General features: G+C 30.4%; 5 protein-coding genes and 1 non-coding gene across 6 annotated transcripts; 3 read left to right on the forward strand and 3 right to left on the reverse strand.

Annotated features, from left to right (window-relative positions):
• Window positions 1-340: 340 nt before the first annotated feature.
• On the reverse strand, window positions 341-1,258 carry YML6 (mitochondrial 54S ribosomal protein uL4m YML6; the record flags this gene model as incomplete). The annotated part of the gene is made up of 1 exon (XM_064860531.1): window positions 341-1,258. A coding segment is annotated over one exon (918 nt), but the record flags the coding sequence as incomplete, so codon positions are not given.
• Window positions 1,259-4,715: 3,457 nt separating this feature from the next.
• PWA37_004026 lies at window positions 4,716-4,790 on the forward strand. The gene has a single exon. It is a non-coding gene; the product is annotated as a tRNA-Lys (tRNA).
• A 1,251-nt stretch (window positions 4,791-6,041) lies between these two features.
• On the reverse strand, window positions 6,042-7,697 carry NSE5 (Smc5-Smc6 complex subunit NSE5; the record flags this gene model as incomplete). Its single annotated transcript, XM_064860532.1, has 1 exon — window positions 6,042-7,697. One exon carries the CDS (start codon window positions 7,695-7,697, stop codon window positions 6,042-6,044), a length of 1,656 nt encoding a protein of 551 aa, XP_064717549.1.
• Window positions 7,698-8,403: 706 nt separating this feature from the next.
• Window positions 8,404-8,967, forward strand: APT1 (adenine phosphoribosyltransferase APT1; the record flags this gene model as incomplete). Its single annotated transcript, XM_064860533.1, has 1 exon — window positions 8,404-8,967. One exon carries the CDS (start codon window positions 8,404-8,406, stop codon window positions 8,965-8,967), a length of 564 nt encoding a protein of 187 aa, XP_064717550.1.
• Window positions 8,968-9,202: 235 nt separating this feature from the next.
• Window positions 9,203-10,657, reverse strand: UNG1 (uracil-DNA glycosylase; the record flags this gene model as incomplete). The annotated part of the gene is made up of 1 exon (XM_064860534.1): window positions 9,203-10,657. The coding sequence occupies one exon, from the start codon at window positions 10,655-10,657 to the stop codon at window positions 9,203-9,205; it is 1,455 nt and encodes a 484-aa protein (XP_064717551.1).
• Window positions 10,658-11,482: 825 nt separating this feature from the next.
• PWA37_004030 (uncharacterized protein) lies at window positions 11,483-13,147 on the forward strand (the record flags this gene model as incomplete). Its single annotated transcript, XM_064860535.1, has 1 exon — window positions 11,483-13,147. The coding sequence occupies one exon, from the start codon at window positions 11,483-11,485 to the stop codon at window positions 13,145-13,147; it is 1,665 nt and encodes a 554-aa protein (XP_064717552.1).
• Window positions 13,148-13,412: the final 265 nt, after the last annotated feature.

The raw sequence follows: 13,412 nt of genomic DNA on the forward strand, positions 1-13,412 counted from the left end.
AGAACTTACAGTTTTGCGTTAAATTCTAAACTATTAACTATAATTTTCTACATTTTAAGCACTTATACCTGAAATGTCGCAAAAATATTTTCCTAATGAGGATATTGTAAATCCTTCTCAAGTTTTTTCCAAAAAAAAAAAGAATAGAACGCTATGTGTGGTGTAAGGATGGTGTGCTAAAGGTTTATTTTTCTGTGACTGCTTTTTTGTTTGTCTTTTTTTTTTTTACAAGAAAAGTGTTATTTAAATAAAAAAACACTTCTAATGAGATTGTTTCTATCTATATACAGGAAATCTATTTAAACTAGATAGAGGTATCTTGGCTCAAATTGTTTCATGGTTATTCCTTCAAATGTAAATTTTCAGCTTGCTTAAGAGCTAAAGATTTTAGAGCACCTAGTTCTATGAATATACGTGAGGCCTTTAGAATGTCATTGACCTCAATGCCTTCCCAGTCAATAATATCAATCTTGTCTTGATACTGTTCAGTGAACCTAAGTAAATTATTTCTTATATCATGAGTAATGAATAGTAGCCGTTTGTCTTGATAGTTATGTTGGGCAATGAATTTTTTTATAATATGTGTGTGATATTCGAATGATTTATCTTCTTGCTTAATAATGTCCAAAATGCTTAAGTCACTTGAGTTGGTTGGTTGCTCAGTAATGGTGTCTCCACCAATAACATTTAAATGTCCTTTTTTATATTGATATGATAATGCAGTATTTATAGCTAGTGAATATATTTTCTTAGGTAGTTCAGTCGAATAATCATTTGGTGCATTTCTTGCTAAAGCTCTACCACCTTTATGTCTAGTTGGTGAATTTGCGTCTCCGACTCTGGCATGACCTGTACCTTTCTGTGGTCTAAGTTTTCTTCTGGAATAACCATTGTCACTACGACCTGGTGGATTGGATGCACCGACACGTCTATTGTCATTCTCGTACACAACGGCTCTCCAAAGTATGTCACGTCTCAATGGAACACCCAATATAGAAGTTGATACAGGAATACATGTCGTAGGTTCCAATGATGGGAATGATTTCAGAGAAACAAGTGTATATTTAGGTGGTGTTTGAACATTTGGTAATGTGGAAGCAACGTTATCAGTTATTTTTACATCCCTTGGAATAGCTTTTAGTGAGATTTTATTTTGAATAAAGTTCAATATTTTTGTACGTTGCATCGTAATACATATATAAGGATATTTTCTTCTTTCTTTTTTGGGATACTCTACAAAGAATAATGTATGATTATTTCAAGAGCTGCGTTCTATATTTTTAATTGTTCGTAAATTATATCCATTTCTTTATTATAGTGTTTGTTTTTAGACTAGTCACTTAATTTCATTTTCCTATTTTTTACAGAAATCACCCTTTCTAGTAGCATATAACGAATTTTTATTGATAACAAAAAAAAATAAAAGTAAAAGCAAGAAGCCGAAATCTGATGTTGGTGATTCCATCAGTACACCCTCTGAGGGAACTTGGAATGGATTTTTTTGTTTGTTTGTTTGCATTCTATGAATAGTCTCAATAGAAAAATATCATGGAAAAATCTAAAGTCTATGATTAATGAGATATGACATATCTTCAAAAACATATTGAATGTTGTCATAAAAACGATCGCTCAACAAAATATTAGCATAAAATCTCTTTTTTTTTTTTTTACTGAATTCTTCTTCATCAGTATTAAGACTTATTTTTACATCCTTGAATAAAAATTAACTTTAATAAAATATTCTACATAATCTCTTATGTATACGTATGTTAATAATCTAAATTTTATTGTTACAAATTTCGTGAACATAAGAGCTTTTGTAATGTACGGTGTAATAATATTTGTAATTTTATAGTGTTAATTTAGATATATTTATCAGTTATATTAGTTACAAAATTATTTTCATGAAGTGTATTCTCGATTTTTTAGTTGTAAATATTATGGCTTTTATATCTATCTTTAATAATATAAAGCTACTGTATCGATATCTTACTAACTTGAAAAAAGAAATTTTGGAGGGGAGTCATTAACACTTTTTAACAATTTAAATTATAAAATGTTTTTACTTTAAGAGGTACAATAATATGTAAGGGTTATCTCAAGTAATATACTAAAATATGGATATTAATTATATATATATATATATAAACACTTGCAAATTATATAACTGGTTGATTCTGACTATTAAATAGATTAGTATTGAATATTCGTCTTGTTATTCTTTTTATTAACCTATTAGATAGAATACGAATCTAAATGCTGATAATTACTTCTGGCACTATCTCTCAGTAATCAAGGATCTCTCAAGTAAGCTTCTTAGGAATTTACTACTAATGTCCATCCGATAATCATATGTTCGTTCGAATAAACTCATGATCTTAGGCCCAGAGTTTCGGTTGTTCCAAGTCCTTCGCCTCGACATTAGGCGTCACCTGTAGACTACGTATTTCAGGATTTTCAGTTAGGGTTCGCTGCATAATATTCGATTGATTTAAGAAATACAAAATTTTAATTATTTGTTAATTAATTTTAGATTGGAGAACTGGCTAGTTATAGTAGAATACCTGCAACGATAATATATATTTATCTTCTCTTATTTACGTTGATTAATGAAGAGCTATTGTTTATATTGTCTCAAAAAGTCTATAGTTTTCGGGTTTTTTTTTCTTAATTGATTAAATAGACATTATCTATTCTTTGAAGCTACAAATGTTTCTGTTTATTGGTATGATTTTGTATAATGGTAAACTGGATTCTTGGATTTTAAAGTTATAATCCTAATTAACAAAAATTAGTATCAGTTGTCAATACTTCTGTGGAGATAAGAAGAATACTGAGAAAAAATAAGTCAATAACAATAAAAGAAAACAATTAATTCATTAAAGTTTCAATCTCTGCTATATATAAGCTGTGATTTAAAGCTTTACAGTGGTGATTTAAGAATAGATATTTACTAAATAAGTTTTTTTTTATATTTATATCATTTTCCTGTCTATATATGATTGTTTTTTTTAAGTGATGAAGTTTTATGTTTTTGCTAATTCTTTTATAAGGTATTAGAAAAACTTTTACAGACACCCTATGAGATTATGACTGGTAGAGTTAGAATAACTCACACAAATTTGAGAAATAATTTCACATGCCTGAGATAATGTTGAGCATTGTCAATTACAGTGTAAAACTGACATAAGACAGTATTTTCTTTTTGTGATGTTATTATACTTCTTCCTGCTCATTATTTCAACATATATTTTCTTATTTTCTCATCGAAATGTTGTAATATGAAATAATTAGATTCTTTTGTGTATTTCAGGGAAGCGCAAATAATATTAACAGTTATTCAAATAATCGAGACAGTAATCAACTATAGGCGATAATATAATTACTAAAACGGTCTTATATACTGAGCGGCTTTTATTGAGCTAATATATTTATTCGAGGTTACTCCTTGTTAATTGCTTGTTGTTCTATTTACGTTTACATATAATATATAAATTATTTACAAGAAACGGTTATGGAAGATGATCTCTTTTCTCCAGAAAACGTTGTCCTTTTGTATGTTTTCTGGAGCTCGATCAACTATTCAGATTTGTATATTAACGAGCTTAGTGATCAGAACCCTAAAATTTATTATACTAATTCAGGCACATTAGTGAATTAATAACTGCACCCCAATTTACTAGTTATGGTAATTGGGTGCACTATTGATAAACGGTACAATTATTATGGTCATTAGTAATACACATGTGACTTATTAAAACAATAGGTAAATTCTAGATTTGTCAGAATCTTATGTAATCTTACTGGAACTAATCTTTTTATTATGCAGCATCTAATGTTGTAGCACATGTATGGCTTATTAAAACAATAAATAGTTCTAGATTCATTCAGAACCTTATGTAATTTTGTTGGTGATGATTCCTCTATTATACAGCGTACAGTGTTGTAGATCAACATTGATATTATGATTATATAGAAAAAACGGATTAGGGTTGAAAAATATTGTTAGGGTTTCTGTAACGATTGTCACTGTAGATACATTTCTCATTAATTAGCTATTTAATGTTTCATGAATGTTTCATTTTGTTACATATTATTCAACAATCACATGGGATTTATCAACAAACCCTAAGTCCTATAAATCCAAACTAGAACTTTTCTTGACAACCATCACAAAACCCTAACAATATTTTTCAACTCTAATCATTTTTTATAATCATAACATTATATGTTGCAGATCAACCTTGATATTATGATTATAAAAAATGATTAGGGTTGAAAAATATTGTTAGGGTTTTGTGATGGTTGTCAAGAAAAGTTCTAGTTTGGATTTATAGGACTTAGGGTTTGTTGATAAATCCCATATGATTGTTGAATACTATGTAACAAAATGAAACATTCATGAAACATTAAATAGCTAATTAAGGAGAAATGTATCTACGGTGACAGTCGTTACAGAACCTCAAATAAGAAACTATCAACCCATAGTTCATATATAAAGGACCAGTATCTTGGTATCTAAATTTATATGTTTGGTTGATTTATAAATATGTAGCACATTGTATAATACAAAAAAGAACAAGCAATAATCGTTTAATTCTCCTAGATATATATAACGTTCTTATATATTTGTTATTGCCCTTACTATTCGTTCAATAGTACTGTTAAAAAAACATTGGTCCTAAGTCCAAACTATAACATATAACAACAGGAAGAGCCTTGTTGGCGCAATCGGTAGCGCGTATGACTCTTAATCATAAGGTTAGGGGTTCGAGCCCCCTACAGGGCTTTTTTTTTGCTATTTGCAAACAGGTTTTATCATTAACAACAAAGTGTAGAAGTATAGGAACTAGTATTATATATATACTGTGAAATAAGGGCTGGTAAAATATGATGACTCCCTTCGAGTTAGTTTAAGTATTACAATAGCATAATATACATGTGGTTAAGGGTTTTTTTTACTATACATTGTGTATTATTTATCTTATTTCATTATTATTTCCAGATTTCACAAAATATTTATTAGAATTGAAAATGGGGAGGAGAGGACTCTATAATAATTATCAAATAAAATTACAAGAATAGTGCTTTCTTCAATTAGAAATTGTTAATTTTCAAGAATAAAGTATGAGGCTTATTAATATTTAGGAATATCATGATGTATTATAATAGGGAAACAGATTATACTATAGCTTGTAATCTAAATTTAAAAATGTATTTTCTTTTGTATTAAGAGGCATATGTAGCCAATTCAGTGGATTTTAACTTATTATTACCAGTGAAACCAATCATAATATTCTTAATAACTTTTTCCTATGTCGGTCAAATTTCTTTGTTCTGTAAAGTTAATATTTTTGATTATACTTGTATAGAAACATTGTCTCTTACACATTCTTAAGTGATTGTAACTCTATCGATGTTTTACTTATTTTTAGCGTTAACACCATTACTATACTATACAATGAAAACATTCTTTTTGATGTTTGATATTGCTAAAATCTGTATCTTTTAAATAAAGAAAAAAATAAACAACAATCATGGCGAAGTATATTAAATGCATTAATCCTAATTTTTAGTTGTAGACATAAATTTGAATATTTTAAAAAAAATGGATAAATGTGGTGATGCGCAAATAATAATAGTTGCTAGAATGATTGACCAATACATAAAAAATTAAATATATTATTTGCTCGTTTGTCTATTATTGAGTTTAATCTTTTGTTATATTGCAATCTCAAAATTTCACCACAATTTGTAAACTTATATTTTAAAATTAGATCCTTTACCAACTGCAAAGATATATCAAAGAGAATGAATAGCAACACACAAATAAGTGAGTTTGAATTGCATGATTTATATTTTAGTTCATTAGTGTTAAAAACAAATTATCTATTTTTTTATGTGTTTATATAAATCATATCTCTTATGTGATGATAAGAGGTTATTTGGAGGAAGAAGGTAAGATATACCTGTCTGTGATAGTACAGTAATAAGTTTTTGCTACTTTATCAGAGAATATATACACATATCTATAATTTTATTTAAACATATTTTTCTATAATTAAATCAAAACCAGTAGGTTCCTTTAGGTTATCATTGGTAAATTTTCGTTTTAAAAAATAAACTTTGGTTTGATATTCGGTTAGTATATTAATTATCTTATTCATATAGCTAGATTTTTTTATACTATCTTCATGTATTATTAATTCGAAATATTCAAATAAAAAGTATAGGCAGATTTCAACTTTTCGTAAGCTTATATATTGAGAGTTTTCCACTACTAGACCGATAGAAACCATAAGATACATTTCAACAACATTAATCCATTCATCAATAAAACCTGTAAAAGATATAATTCTATTTACCAAATCGAAAGGCTCTGGACACAGATCTGCAGTTAATTTGTTAATAGTTTTTTCGATTACTAAGGGCATAAAAGCTAATTCCATCTGTAAATCATATATTTGAAAGAATGCTTTGAATTGGTCTAGATCTGTAAATTTTTGTAAAAAAACAGCTATATGACTTAAAATTTCTTCTGGTTTCATTTTCATAAGTGGCATGACGTGATTAGGTGGCAAAGCTAATAACAATTGAAAACAATGTGAAAGAATTTTTTTTCTTAATTTCATTGCTTCTTGTAATTGAAATTGCTTATTATATTTGAATCGATTAACATATCCTTTTACGAATTCATTTTCTTTATAGAAAATAGGTTTAACCCAATCTCTATCAATATTTGTATTATTTGTGGTTTCACAGTTTACAAAGATATATTCAATTAACGTTAAGCTAAAATTTTCAATTCTATTAACAAAGGAGAAGAATTGAGATAAGGGACTTTGCATCAGTTGTTGAACAAAAAGTTGTTTTCTCATTTTGATTACCTCATTTTTTAAAAAATATTTTTGTCGGAGGTCATATAAATCTAATAAGATATTCATCAGGGGAATCCATATTTCCCTCGCATCAGTGTATAGTACCACATCACTACTCAGAGAGTTTGCTAAAGACCACAAAAAAAAGTTAAGAAATTTATCACGTTTATTGAAAATCAAGTAAATAAGTGGATTATTAAATACTTTACCCTTTTTATCTAGAAAACTTACATATGATTTATATGGATTTTTTAGAAATTCTTCCATAGCACTTGAATTATTGTCTTGGTTTAGGTGGAAAATGAATCTATTATGGCTTAATACTCTACTTCTACATGTAAGTAAATCTAGGGCCAAAAAAAATTGGCAACGCAACAATTCTAAATCATACTGACTATATAAATCGGTGTTAAAATCTTTTAAAATATGAATAAACATATTGAGAATTTTGGTGGCCCTTTTATTTAAATCTATTTTTGTTATATTGTATGGGTTATTTTGGTTTAGCTGAGGTTCAAGGTAATGACTGGAAATAGAGACTAAAGTGAAAAGGACCATTATGACATCAAACGGTGGAATAGGTAATCCTTGAGATTTGGTAAGCGTATCCCCTTCAGAATCTGTGCTATTCACAATAGTACTCTCATACAATTGAGATTCTAGAAAAAGTAATAGATTATCATAGGAATTTAATAAAACCATAGAATTTTGTACATCAAAATGTGATAATCGCTTTTTGGTTAACTTTACAAAATAATGGGGGAGCCCATCTATATTTTTACCTATGACATATTCAGTAGATTTATGGCATGATACCATGATTTTTTGCTTATTACTGTGAAAGATGATTGTCGATCCGTATTCTCTTTCACAGGTGAATTCTGTTGATTTAATTTTCACACTTTCACACTTCACTCTTTTATTCAGTGAATATCACAAAAAACTGATGGAAAAGAAATAAAGAACATATATATAGAAGTACCAGTAAGCTAACCTCTCCAACCGCACAAGTCTAAATTGTAGCCATGTAAATACATACTCTATGTTGAATCTATATCACATTTACTCGTCTCTTGTCCTTTTTCTTCATTTTTATTTTTTTAGTCTGTTTTTTTGTTGTTATTGTTGTTTTTTTTTTTGCGATGAGCTTACAAAATTTCTCAAAAAAATAATTTTATAATTTTCTAATGATGTGATGAAGAAATTGAAAGAGAGGAAAAGGTAATATGCATTCTTTACCAAACACTGCACTTTCCATTTAGTTTGAAATCTATTCAAAGGAGGTCAATTTCTTAATCACTTATATTGGATTAAACACTACGGATTAATATAGATAGTAATAGTAGTTAGAAAAATATATAGTAAAATATACAGATCTAATTCCAGGGAAAACTTTTGTATACAATATAACACTGGCATATACTGTTACTTTTATTCCAATATTAGCATATAATTTCTCTATCAAAGGAAAAAAAAAAAAAGAAAAAAGAAAAAAGAAAAGAACTAAAATAAAATAGAATAAAAGATGTCTATTGAATCTAATGCCTCTGAGTTAAAAGCTGCCTTAAAGCAATACCCAAATTTCCCATCTGAAGGTATTTTATTTGAAGATTTCCTACCAATTTTTTCACAACCACAGTTATTTCAAAAGCTTATCGATTCTTTTAAGACCCATTTAGAGACTACTTATGGTGTAGGTAAAATCGATTACATTGTTGGTCTAGAATCTAGAGGCTTCCTTTTCGGTCCAGCCTTGGCGTTGGCTATGAATGTTGGTTTTGTTCCAGTTAGAAAAGTTGGTAAATTACCAGGTGACTGTGTGCAAGCTACTTATGAAAAGGAATACGGCAGTGATACTTTTGAAATGCAGAAGAATTCTGTTAGGGAGGGTTCTAATGTTGTGATAGTTGATGATATTATTGCAACTGGTGGTTCTGCCAAGGCTGCTGGTGAATTGGTTCAAAAAGTTGGTGCTACTGTTTTAGAGTATGATTTTGTTATGGAATTAGATTTCTTAAAGGGTAGAGACAAGTTATGTGCTCCTGTGTTCACTTTATTGAGTGGTCAAGAAGAAAAATTGCAAAATTAAGAGGGAAGGGTTAAGTTCGATTTAAGTCTTCTTGTCTTCTTTCTTTTTTGTTGTTATTGCTGTTGTTGTTGTTGGTAAATTTAAATTTTATTCACATTATATGTATATTTATTTACAATGGTTTTTTTTTTATTACCGTATCATTAGATGATATTAATGATATATAGATATAGATACTAGTTTGTATATGTATAAATACATGTATATGTTTTATTATTTATTGTTATTGTTATTATTATTTTTCTTCTATTTCTTTTATTTTACAACCGGGGACTACACTCCAATCTATCATTTTCTCTTTCTTTTCGTGGTATAACCAATTATTAATCTTTTTAAAATGGTTGTTACCGAAAAATCCTCTATTTGCACTTAAGGGTGATGGATGAACTGATTTCAATACCAATAGGTTGTTGAATGACCTCCAATCCCTTTTATTTTCTTTACTGACTTTCTTTAGCAGATTTTCCACCAAGTTTATTGCATTCTTACCCCAGAGTAAGAAAACCAAATTGCGCCCATTGTTTTCTCTATCTTTGATCAATAGCTCCACGACCTTGGATGTGAAAACCTCCCAGCCATGGTTGGCATGGGAATTTGCATTATGTGCCCGAACGGTCAACGATGTGTTCAAAAGCAAAACACCCTGGGATGCCCAGCAGGACAAATCGCCTCTGTTGTTATCGATTTTGAAATCTGGATAGTTGTTTTTCAATTCTCTGTAGATATTTTTCAGAGAAGGTGGTGCCGGTGTTGGTTCTTTGACACTGAAGGCCAGACCATGGGCTTGATTAAAATTGTGGTATGGGTCTTGTCCGATGATGACCACTTTGACTTTGTCGAAGGGGGTGAGCCTAGTCCATGAGTAGATGTCTCTTGGAGGCGGGAAGACGGTGTGAGAAGCCTGTTCATTCTGTAGGAAAGATTTCAGTTCAAGGAAATAGTTTTTTGTGAATTCACTTTGAAGTTTCATGAACCATGAATGATCCATTGTTAACAATTCTAGATTCAACAACGATAATTTGTGAGGATCCAAATGTTGACAAAGGACATTCTTTTTTGGATCTTTGACCACTGTTTCATTATCTTGCGGTTGATTATCTTCCTTAATCTTGTCTGATGGCAGGTGCGAGTCGTTTGAGGATGGTTTTTCCGCTGATGTAGTTGAAGATATGGTAGCAGTGGAAGAAAGGGGAGAGCTGATAGGGGTTTTGACAATGTGAACGGTTTTCACCTTTTTGTTATTATCTTTGCCAAAGAAATCTTCGATAGATATCTGTCTTTTTTTGACAGGAGTATTCTTTGAAATTTTGCCAGTGGTCATTATGCTCTGTTTTGATATTTTTAATCTAGGACGATGGGGTATGTAGACGTTTTGAAACAACTGGATGTTTAACTTACGGAAGACAGAGAATTGTGAGTAGCATAACAATGTCATCAACAGTTGTCGTTGGTTTATAATACAACGCGGTGACACATCACATGAGATCATTGAACAAGACATGACATGACATGACATAACATAAAACGACAGGACAGAACACAACACAACACAACACAAAGTATGGTAGATACATCTATACCCGAGGATAAGTGAAACCGATGGACTGTGACTTACCTTTGGGACAAGCCAGCCTATAGAATCAAACAATCTTTCCCTAAACTCCTTAAGCTCTCCAAAGTTTCGAAACATTGAGTTTCTCAAGACGCGCGTCACACAAAAAACACGAAAGAAAGAAAAAAAAAACACACAAAAAAACAGAAAACAGGAAGAAAAGGGACAAAATCTTCACATGGCACCCTTTTTCACACTTCCGTTCAGAATGTTTATTCCCGCTTTTTTCTTTGGGATGGGTTTTTTATTTTTTTGTTTTTGTAATCTGACGGTTGTTTGGTGTTTCAGGAAGCGGGTTTGTGCGGGTTTGTAATAAAACCTTTATGCAGACAAATTTCCCAATTAATGTTTGCGGGGAAGGGCGGAGGCTGAGGGGCGGAGGGGCGGAGGGAAGAAAAGAGGAAAAGACAGAGGGAAAGTATAGAGGTTAATAATTTGTTTTTTTTTGCTAACTGTCGTTGCTGATCCCTCCTTACCAAAGTATAACCAAGTCTTTAAAGATTGTGGTGTAGGTCAAATGGTAAGATAGTATTGCTATGCCACAATATTACATCATAGTATACTAGATTGGCTATTCTCTCTCTCTCTCTCTCTCTTTCTCTCTCTACTATTCTGTTTTATTTGATCCTTTAAAGTTCAAGTTTGATTCTAAGTTTAGGATTAATCTTTCCAAATATAGAATAGTAGTAACAGTAGTTATCGTTGGTAGTCTATTTGAAAACATAAGCACTATCAATTGAAAATAATACAGGAAACAAGAAAGAAAGAAAGAAAGAAATCAAAGAGAACAATTAACCTTTTTTTGTTTTTTTTTTTGTTTTTTTTTATTTTTGTTATTGCTTTTTTTTGTTTCTTGTTCTTTTGTTTTTTTGTCTTTTGTCTTTTTTTTTTTTTACCTTTTAAATGTCACAGAATAATGGTAATAACAAGAACGATAATAAAGAATTAAGGTATAGAGGATGGTTTTTTTGGAGGAACAAAAATGATGACATAATCGCTTCAAACACTAATAAAAATAATAACAACAATCTCAATCTCAATCACAATCTCAATCATAACAAAAATATAAATGACAATAATAATATTATTATTAATATAAATAATATCAATGATAACAGTGTGAATATGGTAGAGAATCAAAATGACCCTTTCGATAAAAATACAAAAATTATACCTAATACTTTTATCCCGTACGATTCAGATCTAAACGTATCCCATACAAATCGTTTATCAAAAAATACTGGATCCACAATTGATGTCCCCATGAATCAACCTCCAAACATCGTGATACCAGATTTTGAATGTTTGCCATCCAAAACTCTATGGAGTTCAATCAAACAAATGTTTGGCAACAATTCCAACCCACAGAAACATATATACAGAACAACCTCAAATGAAACTCTGCTCGACCTATCCAATGGACGCAAAAGACCAATTAGAATCTTGCTTGTTGGTGTCCACGGGTTCTTCCCTACTAAAATGCTAAGAACTTTCATTGGTGAACCAACTGGCACATCAGATAGGTTTATTAAGGAAGCAGAGAAAGTCGTGGTAGACTACTTCAATGAAAAGAAAAAATTTGACATACAGATAAATAAAATATCCCTGGAGAAAGAAGGCGAGATTTTTGAAAGAGTGGACTTCTTCTTTGAGGTTATGAAACAGTGGGCACACCAAATTAATGAATCTGATTTCATATATTTCGTGACCCATTCACAAGGTTGCCCCGTTACAATCATTTTGTTGGCTAAATTGTTCGACGCTGGTATACTTCGATTGAACAGCACAAAATTCTTTAATGATATTGAAACTGGTCCAAACATAACACCAAATAAAAAAATTGTGTCTATCCTAGGTATGGCAGGCATCAATAATGGGCCCTTCTATGGCAGAGACCAGACACTCCTAGTTAAAGCGTACACTACAATAGCAAAGGATGCAATGATGGAATTGTTTGAATTTCAAAAACCTGATTCTATTCAATCAAAGAAATTGATACAAAGTCTAAAGACTTTAGTAGCAAATAACGTCAAACTGACTTTTATTGCATCGATCAATGACCAATTGGTACCTCTATATTCCTCGTTTTGTATCTTTTTGAAACATCCAAATATCTTTAGAGCTACTTTCATTGATAGAGCTTCTTTGACTCCAAACTTTATTACAGGAATAGTTAATATAGCTGGAACTTTATTAAATTTGGGGTATGATGACCATAACATCATAAAAGAAATTAGTCCCTCGTTAGCTGGTACTCTCACAGGTGGTGGACATTCTACTATCTATAATGAGTACCAAGTATACCTCCTGGGATTGAAGTTTGCATTGGAGACTACTGACACTTATGAAGATGTGCCCGCTAAATATATTCCTTATAAAGCTGATGATCTGAAAACAAACCCTTATAGACTTCCCTGGACAATGAGAGGGCTTCTACATCAAGCAAGAAAGAGTCTTGGTGATGAAAGTGTGCAGAGTCTTTACAAAGAATACCAAGATTGGAGGCCTAAGACCGCTGTGTTAAAGGATATTAAATATAGATTAAATGGACTCAAGTACCAATTGTAACATTCTGAGTTGTAACCGACCAATGAAAAAATGCTAGCATATATATATATATATATTATAAGTTTTTATAGATATAAGTTAAATTTTGATTTTACTGTTTTCTCAAGCTTGATGAGTATAGAAATTAATTTACATGAAGATAAAGATATTACAATTATTTTTATCGTTGTTTTATTGAAATACAGAAGTGTAAGTCTAAATTTCTTGAAGTAGATTGTACCATCTGGTCTCATGTTTTTGCTTTCCCTTTATCACACATACACGC

This window comes from Arxiozyma heterogenica (genome assembly GCF_036370985.1).
Source record: "Arxiozyma heterogenica strain weizmannii chromosome Unknown scaffold_5, whole genome shotgun sequence".
Classification (NCBI taxonomy): domain Eukaryota; kingdom Fungi; phylum Ascomycota; class Saccharomycetes; order Saccharomycetales; family Saccharomycetaceae; genus Arxiozyma; species Arxiozyma heterogenica.